At 49.0% G+C, this 18,011-nt stretch overlaps 1 protein-coding gene across 1 annotated transcript in view; it reads left to right on the forward strand.

The window, feature by feature from the left end:
- Positions 1-18,011, forward strand: part of PXDN (peroxidasin) — a 94,484-nt gene that overhangs the window by 58,238 nt on the left and 18,235 nt on the right. The window contains exons 8-16 of the mRNA XM_032294302.1: positions 214-302; positions 1,163-1,332; positions 9,165-9,437; positions 10,588-10,704; positions 11,844-12,002; positions 13,410-13,522; positions 14,490-14,770; positions 14,970-15,071; positions 15,531-15,580. Of these exons, the coding sequence (XP_032150193.1) occupies positions 214-302; positions 1,163-1,332; positions 9,165-9,437; positions 10,588-10,704; positions 11,844-12,002; positions 13,410-13,522; positions 14,490-14,770; positions 14,970-15,071; positions 15,531-15,580 (1,354 nt within the window). The remainder of the gene's footprint in view (positions 1-213; positions 303-1,162; positions 1,333-9,164; positions 9,438-10,587; positions 10,705-11,843; positions 12,003-13,409; positions 13,523-14,489; positions 14,771-14,969; positions 15,072-15,530; positions 15,581-18,011) is intronic.

Here is an 18,011-nt window from a genome sequence, read left to right on the forward strand (position 1 = left end):
CAGCGCTGCCCCTGTGCTTCTGAAGCAGCTCCTCGTGTGGGTCCAGCCCCAGCGCCCCAGCTGCTCCTCTCTGGCCATGTTTAGTCATGAGGGAGTGAGAGGAGGCCTCTGAGACGCGAGCCCTGTGATACTTGGGCAGACAGAGGAGGCACAAACTGAGTCCTTATTCCATACTCCAGAGGCAAACCAGGCTGGGCTTGGCTCTCGGGCAAGGCCGTGTTTACAGAAGAGATGACGGGAGCAGGGACCTGTCAGGAGCAGGACGGGAAGATGTTCATGCTGAACAGCACGGCGGAGGTTTGGTCCAGGTCTAGATTGTTACCTCATAACTGAAAGTCCTGTTGGCCTTGAATGCAGTGCCATACAAGGAGCGTGGGAGTTGCTGTCACACTTCACGGCTCTGGTCTTGGATAGCTCCCAGGTTGATGAGATTTAAAATCCAGAGAATGCTGGAGGAATTCTGCAGTATTATGTTGTATGCATTTAAAAGTCAGGGAAGCATGAATCTGGCTCCAGTCCATCACATATACATTTTATATATGAAAAAAATTGATGCCAGAAGTTAAAAGCTCGCAGCTAAACAGGGCAGAGCTGGAACCAAAGCTCTGAGGCCTGATGATGTGTGCTGGGTTCTGCCCTCCACCAGCTGGAGTCTCACCTGCCGGCCTCACCTGCCTGCCAGCAACTCACCTACAGTCCAGAGTCACCTGCCAGCAACTCACCTACAGTCCAGAGTCACCTGCCAGCCAGCTTCACCTAATGTCCAGAGTCACCTGCCGGCCAACCTCACCTGCTGGCTCACCGTGTTTATGGTGTTTATGGTCTACCATTTTTCGTTAATTCACCAGAAACAGAAAATGTTTCCTTGGAATTTTTCCATTTTGTTCATTGCTTTCCCCTCTGGGATTAGGAACAGTTTAAAACAGGTGGGTAGAGTGAACCTGTGAATACTAAGGACAAATATTTGAGGGAATGAGATCTGCAAATACACGGTCGCCTTTTCAGAAATGCTGTTAGGTCAGGGGCTGCCAGGAGGGAGGAGACTCTGGAGGGAGGAGTTCTCATGTGCCTGCTGCCAGGCCGGGGACCCCTGCGCTGGGGATGGGTGAGGTCTGTTTTCGTGCTTTCAACACTTGACCAGGCTGAATTTCTGTCTTTGTAGTAACGAGCTGAGCATGAAGACAGATTCCCGCTTAAACTTGCTAGATGATGGGACCCTGATGATCCAGAACACACAGGAGACCGACCAGGGCATCTACCAGTGCATGGCGAAGAACGTGGCTGGAGAGGTGAAGACGCATGAGGTGACCCTCAGGTACTTCGGGTCTCCAGGTATGTGGCAGGCATTTCACACCTGGGTTCCGTCCGGAATCGCCGTCCCTCGCTATCCGACTTCTTACCTTGCACCCCAACTCAGTAAACTGAGAATAAACATTGAAGCCTGAAGTTGAAGCTCCAATACCAGGGTTAGCCCCAAAGCTTTCCAAGCACAGGGAGGGTCGTGGGTGATCCATGAGAGGTGCTGTCGTCCCCAGTTAGCGCCTCATCTGGGGACACGCTCAGAGTCCGCACAGCCAGGGCAGTCCAGGCTGTGAGCAGCCATGGAGAGAGGGACTTGGAAACCTGGAGAGACTGTGCCACACCCTGAGCCAGCCATCCTCACCCTGGCCCACCGACCCCACCGCCCACGCCCATCTGAAGGGACAGCTCCTCAGCCACAGCCAGCTGTTGCCATGTGGTAATAAGGTCTCTATTTTTCTCAGGGCTTGGATTATGTAAAAGAAACCACAAATCTAGATTTTTATCCAATATTTTCATGTTTAAGATAATGGCACCGAAATTTAAAACATTAAAAAACTGTCCCAGCCACATCAAGCACAGCTGTGGCCTCTCATCCATCTGGGCCCCACCGAGATGCAGACTCTGCTCTGATCCACCTGTTTTATCCAGGGTATTGTCAGAAGAGGAGCTGGGGCCTTGCAGAGCTGCTGAGAGAGGCATTGGGTGGCCCCACCGTGGTGCTGGGAAACGAGGCGGATCACTCCACGCCTCTGGGCGGGTCTGCCTGTCCCTGGTCTCTCGTGCGGAAGCCGGTAGAGTCAGAGCCCTTACCCAGGGAGGCTGCAGGTGTAACCTCCTCTCTGAAATGTTCTGGCTGCCATTAGCTTCAGCCACAAATCGTGCCAGGGTCGCTGTTTCCCTGATTTTGTATTTCAGGCCATTATGGTTAGAAAACCTGCTGTATGGCAATGTAAGTGGTTTTGGCATTTTTTGTTTAGATCCCAGCTCCTTAACTGGCCTGATCTCTGCATTACCTGGTACATCCCAGCACAGACACAATCGACAGTTACCAGTGAGTGAGAATTCCTGGCTGTGACATTTCCATTCAAAGGAAAGCCCAAGGATATAGTGCGGCTGCTGAATCACGGCCCTTCGTCAAACAGCCTTCCACATGTTTAGCACAAGGCATTTAGCATCCTTCCAAAGTCGGGGTGCTGTGGGCCTGTGCAGAGAAGTTAAGACATAGCTCCTGCTCATGGAAGGAGCACGGGCTCTATTTGTAAGGAATTTAGAAATCCACAAAACAGGGAGAAAAAGTTGGGTAGTGCTGTTTAAGTATATGTTTTAGAACAAAGGAGAATGACCATGGATTATGAGTAATGAACTGCTTAGAAGAGCTGCTATGATGGTAGGTTAATTGATTACTGGACAGGAATATTTAGCCAGCTCTTTATGGCTTGAGAGTTCCGAATTTCACTCCTTGGATCTGACTTCTTGTGTCTTTCTCTGGGACAACAGCCCTGTTTAGTATCCTAGTCTGAACATGTGGGTGTGGCTCCCTCAGATACACACAGAGTCTCCCGCAGTCTGGTGACAGGGAGTCCCTACAGCATGAGGGAGCCAGCCCGGAGCCTCAGCCAGGCCACACTACAGCCCACAGTCACACCTGGCCCACTGCCTGTTGTCCTAAGGTCTACGAACTCTTTTTAAATGACCAACACTTTTAAAAGAACAGTATCTTATGACAACATGACGGCTATAAGAAATCCAAGTGTCAGAGTCTGTGATAAAGTTTGCTTGGCGTGTGAGCACACTCATTCTTTTGCACAGTGTCTGTGGCTGCTTTTATGCTACTGTGGCAGAGTTGAGTGGCAGCAACCAAACCTGTGTGGCCTTCAAAACTTAAAACAGGCACAATCTGGCCCTTTATGGAAAAAAATGGCGAACTGCTGTTGCAGACTAGGAATAATCTATAGTAATAGGAACAGAATGATGAGTAAGTCTCTGTGAACCGTAAAGGGGCATATCACACTCACAATCCTGAAGCACTGTTATTAGGGGCAAATAAATTTGCAATTTTTAATCTTTCTGATGAATTACATCTTTTATCATGGACGCTTCTATCTCTGTCATTGCTTTTGCTTCAAGGCAAATCTGCTGTAAGGTAGAGAACAGCCTACACTTGGTTAGCATCGTCCGGTGCATCTTTTCACACCATTTTGCTCTAAGCCTTTCCGCGTACATACGTTTGAGAGGTTTAATATAAATAATATACAGCGTAAAATTTTTTAAAAATCCAGGCTGTTTTTCTTAAAGTTAGTCCATTTAAATGTTTATTACACTTAGCAATATGAGATTTATAAATTCTACCTTTTATTTTAAAGTTTGTCCAAACTTTTCTATGCTCCCTGTTTTACTGTGAAATAATAATTTTCCATATTTGCTTCCCACTACTAGTTTAGACATTATATGCCCATTTCTGTCCGTTTAGTGGTTGGCCTAGAAAATTTTAAATGCATTCTTAAATTGTCAAAGCCTAAAGTTAGTTTAATCTTCCTAACATGCATGCATTCATTCCTCTGAGTTTATGTGCTTAGTTCTGTGTTTTTTTTAACCTATAAACATTATTATTTTGTTCTCCCAGCGTTTGTCTCGATGCATCCACGTGGTTCCCACTTCCTTTGTTCATATCAGCTCTTCTTTCGGGGATCACCCTCCTCCTACCTGATGTGGGGGAGCTGGGCGGCAAGCCCGTGCGAGGACCAGATGTTAGTGAACAACATTGACATGAGATTTAGTTCTCTCTTCTGTTGGGCATCGTTCCCTGGGTGGGGCTGGCCGGCTTTGACATTAGTTCTTTCTCATGCCGAGGGCACAGCACTGCGGGGTGCAGCTGCTCGGGTTTCTGTTGGACGTCTCTTCCTGGGCCTGTGTGGATCTGTGTCTTGGCTTCTGCGTCTCGTGGCTCTTTAAAGCTAAATTTAAGTTATAAGGTCTGCAAATGCCCTCAAGGCCGACTTTAACTTTGGTGTTCCTATGTCTCTAAGTAGCTTCACGGTTTCCGGTTTGTTATTCTGATAGAAATGCTAATATTAAATGTCATTTCTGTATTTTTTATAATTTATACTTAACTATTTGATGAACACAGTTGACCTATGAACATATGTAAAAAAGGTAGAACGTCTTCCTCGTGCTCTTTCCGTCATCCTCTCAATTCCTATTCCATTCACCTCGTCCCAAAGTACTTAGTTTCGTCCGTCTGTTGACAAAAAAACGTAAGCATATTTGAGGCAAGTGATTCTTCTCAGATGGTAGCTTAGAAATCTTCCCAGTCTTTCACTTTTAACACAGGAGTTTCTTTTACTGTCTTCCTTCCTACAGCTGCATAGAATTCCATTATCTAAATGCACCATAATTTATTTAACACGTTCCCCTTTGGAGTGAATTTAGATTTTTTTCCCAAATCTTTAGCTATCACAGTTCCATGTCTTTTATTCAATAACCTTTGGGCCAGATGTCATTTGATATTCAGAAACTTGGGGAAAATTTTAGAAGGGCAGCATAGTGTATAAACCACACAGCAATTTAGACCGTCAGCAGAGCATGGGACAGTACCCTTTAATCATTGTGTTAATACCCTACAGCAAACTGTATGGATATTCACAGAAAATAGAATGAAGACTATATGTAACCTCATGCTAGATAGATCCAATTTTGCAAACAAGTTATGAAAAAAATAATGATTTTTGGAGCTTTCTGAATTTTAGCATGGCACATAAAGGTGGCTGACCTGAAGAAACAACAGGGCAAAAGGAAAACAAGTAACAATTTATTTTTATTTATTTATTTATTGAGACAGAGTCTCATTCTTGCCCAGGCTAGAGTGCAGTGGTGAGATCTCAGCTCATTGCAACCTCTGCCTCCTGGGTTCAGGTGATTTCTCCTGCCTCAGTCTGCTAAGTAGCTGGGACTACAGGTGTGCAGCATCACACTTCGCTAATTTTTGTATTTTTAGTAGAGACAGGGTTTCTCCATGTCGGCCAGGCTGGTCTCGAACTCCTGACCTCAGGTGATCTGGCCATGTTAACCTCCCAAAGTGCTGGGATTACAGAAGTGAGCCACCACATCCGGACCAAACAGAAATTTATTTGGACATATGTCATTTTATGTGCTTGTAAAAATATCTCTAGATTAAGTGTCTAGCAGGATGATTTTATTTTTTAATTTTACTTTAAGTTCCGGGATACGTGTCCTGAATGTGCAGGTTTCTTACATAGGTATACATGTGCCGTGGAGGTCTGCTGCACCTGTCAACCTGTCATCTAGGTTTTAAGCCATCATGCATTAGATATTTGTCCTAATGCTCTCCGTCCCCTTTCCCCCCACCACCCAACAGGCCCCAGTGTGTGACGTTCTCCTCCCTGTGTCCATGTGTCCTCACTGTTCAACTCCCATTTATGAATGAGAACATGTGGTGTTTGGTTTTCTGTCTCTGTGTTGCTTTGCTGAGGATGATGACTTCCAGCATTAATGTCCCTGCAAAGAACATGAACTCATTTTTTTTTATGACTGCAGAGTATTCTGTGGTGTATATGTGCCACATATTCTTTATCCAGTCTGTCGTTGAAGGGCATTTGGGTTGGTTTCAAGTCTTTAATATTGTAAATAGTGCTGCAATAAACATACGTGTGCATGTGTCTTTATAGTGGAATGATTCATAATTTGGGGGGTATATACCCAATAATGGGATTGCTGGGTCAGATGGTATTTCTGGTTATAGATTTTTGAGGAATCACCACACTTTCTTCCAAGATGGTTGAAATAATTTACACTCCCACCAACAGCGTAAAAGTGTTCCTATTTCTCCACATCCTTTCCAGCATCTATAGTTTCCAGACTTTTTAATGATTGCCATTCTAACTTACATGAGGTGGTATCTCATTGTGGTTTTGATTTGCATTTCTCTAATGACCAGTGATGATGAGCTTTTTTTAATATGATTGTTGGCGGTATAAATGTCTTCTTTTGAGAAGTGTTGGTTCATATCCTTTGCTCACTTTTTGATGGGGTTGCTTTTTATTTTCTTGTAAATATGTTTAAGTTCCTTTTAGATACTGGATATTAGACCTTTGTCAAATGAATAGATTGCAAAATTTTTCTTCCATTTTTTAGGTTGCCTCTTCACTCTGATGATAGTTTATTTTGCTGTGCAGAAGTTCTTTAGTGTAATTAGATCCCATTTGTCAATTTTGGCTTTTGTTACAATTGCTTTTGGTATTTTAGTCACAAAGTCTTTGCCCATGCCGTTGTTCTGAATGGTATTGCCTAGGTTTTCTTCTAAGGTTTTTACGGTTTTAGGCTTAAGTCTTTAATCCATCTTGAGTTAACTTGTGTATAAAGTGCAAGGAAGGGGTCCAATTTCTGTTTTCTGCATATGGCTAGCCAGTTTTCCCCGCACTATTTATTAAATAGGGAATCCTTTCCCCATTGCTTGTTTTTGTCAGGTTTGTCGAATATCAGATGGTTGTAGATGTGTGATTTTATTTCTAAGGCCTCTATCCTGTTCTATTGTTCTATATATCTGTTTTAGTATCAGTACCATGCTGTTTTGGTTACTGTCGCCTTGCAGTATAGTTTGAAGTCAGGAAGCATGATGCCTCCAGCTTTGTTCTTTTTGCTTAAGACTGTCTTGACTATACAGGCTCTTTTTTTGGTGCATATGTGATTTAAAGTAGTTTTTTCTAGTTTTGTGAAGAAAGTCAATGGTAGCTTGATGGGAAGAGGATTGAATCTATAAATTACTTTGGGCAGTATGGTCATTTTCATGATATTGATTCTTCCTATCCATGAGCATAGAATGTTTTTCCATTTGTTTGTGTCCTCTCTTACTTCCTTGAGCAGCAGTTTGTAGTTCTCCTTAAAGAAGTCCTTCACGTCTCTTGTAAGTTGTATTCCTAGTTATTTTATTTTCTTTGCAGCAATTATGAATGGGTTTGGCTCTCTGCCTGTCTGTTATTGGTGTATAGGAATAGGAATGCTTGTGATTTTTGCACATTGATTTTGTATCCTGAGACTTTGCTGGAGTTGTTTATGAGCTTAAGGAGTTTTGGGGCTGAGACTCTGGGGCTTTCTAAATATACAATCATGTCATCTGCAAACAGAGATAATTTGACTTCCTCTCTTCCTACCTGAGTACCCTTTATTTCTTTATGTTGCCTGATTGCTCTGGCCAGAACTTCCAATACTGTGATGAATAGGAGTAGTGAGAGATGGCATCCTTGTCTTTTGCTGGAAGGGAATGCTTCCAGCTTTTGCCCGTTCAGTATAATATTGGCTACGGGTTCATAAATAGCTCTTATTATTTTGAGATATGTTTCATCAATACCTAGTTTATTGAGAGATTTTAGCATGAGGGGGTGTTGAGTTTTATCAGAGGCCTTTACTCCATCTATTGAGATAATCCTGTGGTTTGTCACTGGTTCTGTTTATGTGATGGATTACGTTTATTGATTTGCATATGTTGAACCAGCCTTGCATCCCAGGGATAAAGCCAACTTGATCATAGTGCATAAGCTTTTGGATGTGCTGCCGGATTCAGTTCGATGGTATTTTAGTGGGGATTTTCACATCAATGTTCATCAGGGATATTAGCCTGAAATTTTCATTTTTTGTTGTGACTCTGGCGGGTTTTGGAATCAGGATGATGCTGGCCTCATCAAATGGGTTAGGGAGGATGGAGAAAATTAGAGTCCTTCTTTTTCTATTGTTTGTAATAGTTTCAGAAGGAAGGTACCAGCTCCTCTTTGTACCTCTGGTAGAATTCGGCTGTGAATCCGTCTGGTCCTGGGCTTTGTTGGCTGGCAGGCTCTTAATTACTGCCTCAGTTTCAGAACTTGTTATTGGTCTATTCAGGGATTTGACTTCTTCCTGAGTTAGTCTCGGGAGGGTGTTTATCCATTTCTTCTAGATTTTCCAGTTTATTTGCATAGAGGTGTTTATAGTATTCTCTGGTAGTTTGTATTTCTGTGGGATCAGTGGTGATATCCCCTTTATCATTTTTTATTGTATCTATTTGAGTCTTCTCTCTTTTCTTCTTTATTAGTCTGGCTAGTAGTCTCTTTTGTTAATCTTTTCAAAAAGCCAGCTCCTGGATTTATTGATGTTTTTTGAAAAGTTTTTCGTGTCTCTGTCTCCTTCAGTTCTGTTCCGATCTTACTTATTTCTTGTCTTCTGCTAGCTTTTGACTTTGTTTAGCAAGATAATTTCTGGGCAGTAGAGTGTGCACATCTTCAGTGTCGGTATGCGTGGCCACGTCTCTGCAGGTGGGCTGGACCAGGGTGGGCTCCCACTGCCGGCATGGGAGGGTTCTCTTTTCACACAACCTCATGCATGAAACACATTCATAATTGTGTGGACTTTTTTCTGGGTTTAAATTTGAAAATACTATCTCTTTACTTTTAATTTGCATTTTTTTGTGAGTAAATTTGATAGTTTTGTTTATTTTAAGTATACTTCACTAACAATATTTTGTGCCAGTGAGAACTACTAGCAAGGTCTAACAAGATTTACATAATGTATTATGTTTAGAAATAAGAACTCTCCACGGAGCTCAGCACGTGTTTAAAGAAAAAGCCCTTCCTAATTAGCCCTTCCTGACTAGCCGTGGCTGCTCACTTTCCATAGGCGGCATTTCCTTTGACCCAGGGCTGTGAGCCATTTTTATTGTCTGCACGTTTCTTTAAAAAGAAAACATGCAGTTACTTTGTGTTTGTTTTGCCTATTTTGCTGGTAAATAGAATTAATAGCCTGACATAAGAAAAATCAAGCACAAAACATGTCAAACCAGGAGAAATTAACTGAGAATTTCTGTTTAATTGTGACAGCTCGACCCACTTTTGTAATCCAGCCACAGAATACAGAGGTGCTGGTTGGGGAGAGCGTCACGCTGGAGTGTAGTGCCACGGGCCACCCCCCGCCACGGATCTCCTGGACGAGAGGTGACCACACACCCTTGCCAGTCGACCCACGAGTGAACATCACACCTTCTGGCGGCCTTTACATACAGAACGTTGTCCAGGAGGACAGCGGAGAGTATGCGTGCTCTGCAACCAACAGCATCGACAGCATCCATGCCACTGCGTTCATCATCGTCCAGGGTGGGTATCCATCCTCTGTGTCAGATCCAGGACTCAGCCCTGTCCTCCCCCATCCACCAGCTCACAGCATGGTGCCCAGAACACTCCACAGAAACTTCTGCCCTGTCCATTTCACTTGGTTTATTTTTATCCATAACACTCCCATTGGACTAACTACAGACGATTACAGTTTGTAGATTTTTAGAATAGAAGCCTGGGTAGGACGGGCTCTGTGCTCGGGCTTTGGGGTCTCCGGATTTCTAACACCTGGCTGGCAGGCGTGTCTGTCAGATAAGTGAGTGTGTGTGTGTGTGTGTGTGTCCACGTGTGCACATGTGCAGTAAGGTGGTTGATACACCTTGCAGACAGCTTCGAATACTTCCCTAAGATCAATTTTGGATGTAGCCTCTTGGGCATATTCATCGTTTTATGCATTCTGCCTTGTATTTCTACATTGCTTAATTGACTGTAAAATGAGTTATTCTTGTGAAGTGGGACTTTTACTGGAAAACATTCAAACAATACAGAAGAGCAAAAGGTCAAGTATTAGAGATGCTATTAGAGATAGAGAAATCATTTCCTTCCGCACGCCTCTCTTCAACCCTTGCCTGCCTCACCGGCGATCTGTCAAGAATCCATCCTTCTGATTTTCTTTGCACGTACAGCAATGCAGCCGTGTTACATGGATTTACTTTTTTGTGGCTGTAACTTTTATGAAAATGGAATCATACCAGACAGTACTATTCCATAAGTTACGCTTTTTCCTCCAGTGATCAGAACCACTGTCATCATACACAGCCACACCAGGTGGCATTTTTTTAAGCATTTGCAAATAGTAGTTTAGGGTGAGGGTTGAGAGGAGTCGTTGCAAGTCAGCCTGGTGTCCACAGCCGCGATGTGATCTCACCCGTGCCCTGCGTGCGTTGCAGCTGATGATGTGGCTGAATGCTCTTTGTGTGCCTTCCAGGGTAATGCTGAGGACACACCCATCCCTCGTCTTCCTTCTGCTTCACTCCTGTCTTCTCCCGTGCCCTCTGTCTCCTTCTGATCCCTCGTGGTAGACATTGCTCCTAGTGGTCAGGTGTCTGTCAAGACTGTGGTCATCTTGATGGTGCTTTTACCCCATGCTGTTTTTTACATGTCCTGTTTCGAATGCTTTCCCCCCCGGAAGCTCTTCCTCAGTTCACTGTGACGCCTCAGGACAGAGTTGTCATCGAGGGCCAGACAGTGGATTTCCAGTGTGAAGCCAAGGGCAACCCACCGCCCGTCATCGCCTGGACCAAGGGAGGTAAGAGCCAGGCCCCGGGCCTTTGCCTGCTCCCTCCACAGCCAGACACGGGAAGCACACATTTCCACCGTGGCCAGGCAACCCGGCACACTCTGGGCAGGGCTGAGCTGGGACTGGGTTCCACACGACCAAGGCACTGGGAAGTGCAGAGCTGTCTGCACACACCCCGCAGCTTCTTGTCCACGTGTGGCTGTCCCTCGTGGACATCGTGGCAGGAAACTCTCAGAAACTCTGTCATTACTGAAGCGACTTGGGGTGCCTGCCTTTGACTCCCTCACGCCTGCCTTGTTTCAGATAGTCTCTAGGTCGAGCCTTTAAGCAGTGACTTGAAGGAATCTGTTTGCATGGAGGATAGAATTTTCTGGAAACAGTCATGGAATATATTAAAACAAACAAACAGCTGTTGCTCCGCTTTGCTTCCCAGAGCTCTCACTGTCACCTCCCTGTTCAGCGCCGTGAACTCTCATGACATTCTTAGCCTCCCCCCTGACCCTGTTCCTTCAATGGGAAATCACTGGGCATGCTATTGCATAAAGGCACAGCCTGGGTGAGGGTTTGGGTGAGGGCAGGAGCTGAGACTGACCTCCTGGTTCCTGTCCAGGGATGCAGGCAGTTGCCCTGAGACCTCTGGCCACCCTAGTTTGCACCGAATGGCCAGCCCATCCCTTCAGCCCTCTGAGGGGCCCACCCAGGGCTCCTGAAGTCTTGGGGGAGGAGGCCTGTGCTTGCACCACACGCCCTGGACTTCCTTTCCTCAGGCAGTTACAGGCGGGAGCAGGAGAGGTTTTTCCCCGAAAGGAATGTGCTGGGGCCTCTCTTCACTGATAGCTCCAGCACTCGATCCTCTCCCCGGCTCTCCCAGCTCACATCCGCCCCCCTCAGACCCCCGAGTCCCCAGGTCCTCCTGGCTCCCTGTACTGCTTTTCCCTCTGTTCTCTGCCCCTTTCAACCCCTCTCTCTGAGTTACGGTGGTGCCGGGGCGTTCAGGCATCACGATGGCGTCTGCTGGGGAAGCGAATATTTGCTTATGGAGGGCCAGACCCAGGTGAAGACAAGCTTCTGTGATGCTGTCAGTTTGAGAGCAGGGGCTCTCGTACGGCCAGGTGTGCCGTGTAATGAACGGACCCATGCCCTTGCAGGGAGCCAGCTCTCCGTGGACCGGCGGCACCTGGTCCTGTCATCGGGAACACTTAGGATCTCCGGGGTCGCCCTCCATGACCAGGGCCAGTATGAATGCCAGGCTGTCAACATCATTGGCTCCCAGAAGGTCGTGGCCCACCTGACCGTGCAGCCCAGAGGTAGGCGCCAGGAGGTTGTGGGCGTAATGGATTTGCTCAGATCCGTTATCAGGAAACAGATTCCGCAGCTGACGTTCCTATTACTCTTGGTTATGAAGCGTTTGCTCTTCTCTCTGCGTTCTGTTCGCCGTCATTGTGCCCGTAACTCTGAGGTATCTGCATAGTAGCTCATTCAATCTCCATCCCTTTAGCTGGTGAAAACATTTGCTTATTTTCCAGTGGTGATTGTTTTGAACTTGGATAAGACTGACTTGTTAAAGTAAAACCTGTTAGGTTTTTTTTCCCGTTGGTTAATTAAGATTATTTTAGAAAACAGTTGTTTCTAACTGCCCTTTCTGGGGTGGTTATTTAAGCAGCACGGTGGAATCAATTTAGCTCCCAAGGCACAGACCCCAGGGGATGTGTCATGAAGCCAGATCTGGTTCCTCTCCCGTCTGCCCACTCTTCCTTGGAACCCAGCCTTCCTTTTGTTCTTTTTGGATGTCACTTTTGCCTGTTCTCTCCAATTAGAAGAGTACCTGAGACCTCATATCCCCCCGATAGAGTCAGCCTAGCACTGACTGTGGCCTCTGCAAGAGCGGCGGCCACCGACCCAGCCGCGTGTTGCAGGAGTCCTGTGCTGACCCCACCGTTAGCACAAGCGGCCCCGGAGCTGAGCAATCCAGGTTGCCACAGACCCTAAACCTGTCGTGGGGACCATGGAGAGTGGGGCAGAGAGGCTGTGCGGGGAGGACATGGGCTGGATTTCCTTGTGTCCCTTTTGGGGATGTCCCGAGATGGTGCGGGGCTTGCCTCTGCCTGTCGTCAGTGAGCTGTTGGTGACTGACCCGCTGGATGGGCTGTGTGTTTCCTGGGTTTGAACCCTTTGCGTCCCTGACGTAGCAGGACTCTGGGTGCCTGTGTAGAGAATGCGGGGTTTGGGATTCCCGGGCGGCCTCCCAGATGCCCACGGTCGGCCATGTTCCTGCTCTTTCAGATGAGGAAGCTCCTCTCTCTCACTGTGTTTCCTTCTCCCAGAGTCGGGCTGTCCTCAGAGCTCGTTCTCTACCGTGGGCCCCACGGCACAGCACCTGCCTGGGACTGTCCCACCACCAGTGCAGGGTTGGGGGCTGGAGGACATGGTGCCAGCCTGCCCTGGGCCCTGCGGCTGTCTGTCTCTGTGCAGAAGGACGTTGGCTATGGTTTACTCTCCTTGCTCTGGGAGGCGGGCAGATCTTCCCTGGGGCCCTCCAGGCTCTCCGGCCCCACACAGCGGCCACTGGGAGGCAGAGAAAGGGCCCATTCTCGAACCAGCGGCAAGCTCCTACCATCCCTGGGTGGCCCGATGGAGGGCAGGGGATTTTGCTCTTCTGAAGCTTTTTGATGTAAATGACTTGGTTTCCTGGATTCTCTCCCTCTGCCTTCTAGTAACCCCAGTGTTTGCCAGCATTCCCAGTGACACAACGGTGGAGGTGGGTGCCAACGTGCAGCTCCCCTGCAGCTCCCAGGGCGAGCCCGAGCCAGCCATCACCTGGAACAAGGTAGGTGGGCAGGTGCCCACACCACTCACCACTGGAACGAGATAGGCAGGCAGGTGCCCATGTCCCAGCCTCCCCTCTGCCGTAGGGTGTGAGGGGCCGGACAGCTGCTGCCTGCCCACTTCCTCTACAGACTTTCTATAGCAGAAAGAAAAACATTTAAGTCCTAAGCCTTGAGGTAAAAATACTCTGAGGGCATCATTACTAATCAGAACTAAACAAGCTTGGAGCATTCCGTTTTTTAATCTTTTTTAGTAACAAAAGCAAAGAAAAACCCTTGTATAGAACTATGGTCTCATCATCAATAAGGAAGGGGTTTCATTGTTACTTCTTTCTTTTTTTTTTTTTGCTGTTTTTATGAAGCTCAGTGGGAAAATGTGGGCAGCGTTCACACCCCATGGTCCATGTTTCTGTGAAATGCCTCCTGGGAGCACAGGGCCAGCCACGCTGGTCCCCGTGGAAGGAGAGTGCTCAGCGGAGACAGCCCGCCCTCCACCTGCACCCCGGCACTGCCCTGTGCATCTCCGTGTCTCCCTCCTCGCCACACGCACCCCAGGCATCTGCTCTTGGCTCCTGCCTAAGCTGTCACTTGTCCCTCTGTGTCTGCCTCTGAATTCTCCTTTGCCTCTTGGAACCAACCCCTTTTCTTTCTGAGACATCCCTGGGTCTCTTTGTAGGGCCCCCCACTGTGACAGGGGCCCCATCTCCTCATTGTGGAGAATCATCCTTGCATCAAGCTATCAAGCTCTGTCCTCCTAAAGAATGAGATGTGGGAAGTTCTTGCCAGATTGGCATTGGGAGAACTGGCCACACCTCCATCCCTTTCCAGGCCTGGATGGATCCTAGCGCAGCCTCAGAGAATTCTCTATCTGCAGATCCTAACACATAGCTCCCCAGCCCCGACTCTAGGTCAGACAGCTGCACTTCTTAGTCTTATTTCTATTACTGTTTTCATTCTGTTTTATTCCAGGATGGGGTTCAGGTGACAGAAAGTGGAAAGTTTCACATCAGCCCTGAAGGGTTCTTGACCATCAACGACGTTGGCCCTGCAGATGCAGGTCGCTATGAGTGCGTGGCCCGGAACACCATCGGGGCGGCCTCAGTGAGCATGGTGCTCAGTGTCAACGGTGAGTGCCGCATGCTCAGGTCTGCACCCGTGGTACCCACAAAGAAAGTCCACAGGCCCCTAGTGCCATCCCAGGCCAATTGGCTTAGGTTGTTTAGAATTGTTCAGAAGACAAAGCATCCATGATTCCTAGGTGGGGACCCTCTCCTGGTGCACAGCCTGGCTGCTCGCCCGCCCTTCCTCTCCACTCAGTCACCTGCAGCCCATCCACAAGCAGAGCCTTGCCCTGCAGCCCATTCACTGGGCAGAGCCTTGCCCTGCAGCCCACCCACAGGCAGAGCCTTGCCCTGCAGCCCATTCACTGGGCAGAGCCTTGCCCTGCAGCCTGTCCACGGGCAGAGCCTTGCCCTGCAGCCCATTCACTGGGCAGAGCATTGCCCTGCAGCCCGTCCACGGGCAGAGCCTTGCCCTGCAGCCCGTCATCGGGTAGAGCCTTGCCCTGCAGCCTGTCCACAGGCAGAGCCTTGCCCTGTAGCCCATTCACCAGGCAGAGCATTGCCCTGCAGCCCACCCACAGGCAGAGCCTTGCCCTGAAGCCCATCCATGGGCAGAGCTTTGCTCCAGGATCATCCACACGTGTCCAGATCTGACCGGGTGTCATTGACAGTTACAACTGGGCAAATGTGGTTGCTTTATGAGATTCTGCTTCCTTGGCTGTGCTTTCTCTCTCCTCGGGCTCTGACCAGGCACCCTCCGGAAATGTCTCAGCAGGAGCCTCTCGGGGCCAGTCAGTGGTCTCAGAGCCGTCCTGACTCTATGGCCGCACTTCCGTGTGCACCCTGGTCCCCTGCCACTCTGTCCCGCTCACCTGAAGCCCTGGGCACCTTGTCCGGCTCCTTGCAGCAAAGGCTCTGGTCGCTCTGGTCCATCTTTCTCAACTTGCAGACCCCATGATGTCTCCCTGACCCTTCTCCATGTCACCTGTGGCCACTGGGGTGACTCTCACACCCTTTAGCTTTGCACGGGGTCTTTACCGTGTGACCCAAGCCTGCACCTCATCAGCGGTGTGTTCCCCACCCCACCTCTGTCCCCCTAGAGTTACCAACACTCTGAGGACACGCACAGACCACCTTCAGGGGTGAAGGACCCTCTCACCGCCTCCCCACTCCCCGCATTGCCGGCCTGCCCGCTGGGCCTCTGCTGGGCCTCTACTGTTGCCTTTCCACTCTCATTGTGGCTGATCCGCCTTCTCCACGGGACTTGCTAACACGCACGGAGAGTGACTCCACTCCGTGCTGTGGGCATGGGAGACATGCATGTAAGCCGTAATGGAATTCCTCAAAGACTTTTAAGAATTATTTGAGGAAAAGTCTTAACTGACCTTATTTTACCATTATATGTAGCGTGTGAAATGAGTATAAAATTAAGTTGATGAAACCTAAAAACCAGTGGATTATTTTCAATTAATATTTGTTTTTGGCTTGAAAAATGTTACCTTAACATGAATTAATTACATCTAAAATTTAATCTCCCACCCATCATTCCATCCCCTCCAAATACCATCATGATTCATATTATGATTGGATTTCTTTTCTTTTTATAAAAAGTTAGATATGTAAATGCTTTTGGATTATTTTCCTGTGATCATTGCTTATAGAAAAACAAAATCAAATTAAACCATTAATAAGAATGAAATATTAGAATATAAAATTGCTTGTCTCATATATCTACCTATTAGTATAAAAACATTCCATTCCAAAAATTAGTAAATTTGGGCTCTGAGGTACACACACAGAAGTCAGGCTTCTGCCTAGTGACATTCTTTCAGCCATTTGAGCTGTCCATGTGTCCATACCTTAAATATTCAGAATAGCCGATCAGCCCGCCTGCCCCAGGGACCGTGATGTTAGCTGGCGGGAAAGTGAGTCAGGCTGGAGGTGTCCATCAAGCTCGGTGTGAACACAGCGTGTTGGAAGAAGATGGTTAGCAGGCCCTCGGGCTGGCCCAGTTATCACCCACAGTGGCCGCCCGCAGCCATGCATGCAGCAGGTGCCTCTGTGGGCTGGGCTCCATCCTCAGTCTGAGCCCGGTGGACCAGGCGCCCGGCCTCGTGGAGTGCCATCCTGGTGGAGAGGGGAGTTAGGAGCTGTGAGATGAACGGGCGCGCTCAGACAGGGAGGGGTCCCTGAGGAGCAGCAGGGATGGCATGGCGGGGGCGGGGGGACAGAGAGGTCAGTCATACCTGAGTATTGAATTCTGAGCAGAAGGAGCCACGGGGAGAGGAGGGGTGGCAGGGAGCAGCCTGGGCTGGGAGGGTAGAGGGGTGGGGTCCTGTGGTCAGAATGAGCCCAGCACCACGGGGTAGGGAGCACAGGGCTGGGCCATCTCAGGGACCCTTGTGCCCACTGGGCTGCAGAGTTAACCGTCCTTGCCCACATCCCGGGAAGCCAGGGGGCAGTTCCCGCACAGGATGTGTGAGCCGCTCTGCCTTCTAAGACTCGGCTGTGGCTGCGGATGAAGGGTCCGGTGAGGTGGCGAGGGACAGCGGAGGATGCCGGGCTGGGTGGGAGGAGGAGCGCTGTGCCCGTGCCCACCACTGGGGCCTGCGGGCCCGTCCCCGGACACGCAGCCGATGGCAGATCTGAGGGGCCTTGCTGGCTTGCACTGTGGGGTGACCGCCGGGCTCTGCCGGTGTTACTACCTGAGACCCAGAGACAGTCGGGGGGAAGCCGGCCTGGGGGAGGCGGAGACGCCGGAGTCCTGTTTAGCGTGAAAAAGGGAGAAGCCTGGGCAGTGCGTTGCAGCCACGGAGTGAGCTGCAGGGAGAGGGCAGGGTGGTGGCGTGGCGGGGACTCAGGGAGAGTGCGGAGGACCCGAACACCCGTGGGCCCTGGGCTGGAGCTCCGGCGTGAGGCCTGGTGGGCAAACACGTGGAGTGACGCCTGTGGACAGTCACAGAGAGCGAGGTGGGACTGGCCTGACCCTCGTCACCAGGCGGAGGGGGGGAGAGACAGAGGGGGCGCCTGCAGCTGAAAAGGAGCTCTCATGAGGAAGAGACCAGGAGAAAGCAAGTCCTAGTGAGGAGGGGTGGGTTCCTGCAGGGGGGACAGGTTTCCCTGAGGACAGAGCAGGTCCTTGTCAGGAGGGCGGAGGCCCCAATCTGTCAGGTGGGAGCAGCTCCAGACAGGAGGAGACACGTTCCAGGAGGGAGAAGGCAGGTCCTAGTCAGGAGTGGGCAGGTTCCAGGAGGGAGGGGGCAGGTCCCAGGGGGGGGGGGGCGGGTCCCAGGCGGGAGGGGGGAGGTCTCTGTCAGGAGGGGGAGGTCTCTGTCAGGATGGGGAGGTCTCCGTCAGGAGGGGCAGGTCCCCGTCAGGAGGGAGCAGGTCCCAGCAGCCAAGTGAAGGATGCTTTTTTGTAACGATGTTT

The sequence above is a fragment of the Sapajus apella genome, unplaced genomic scaffold (genome assembly GCF_009761245.1).
Source record: "Sapajus apella isolate SASKATOON/1434 unplaced genomic scaffold, GSC_monkey_1.0 scaffold31, whole genome shotgun sequence".
In the NCBI taxonomy this organism is placed as follows: domain Eukaryota; kingdom Metazoa; phylum Chordata; class Mammalia; order Primates; family Cebidae; genus Sapajus; species Sapajus apella.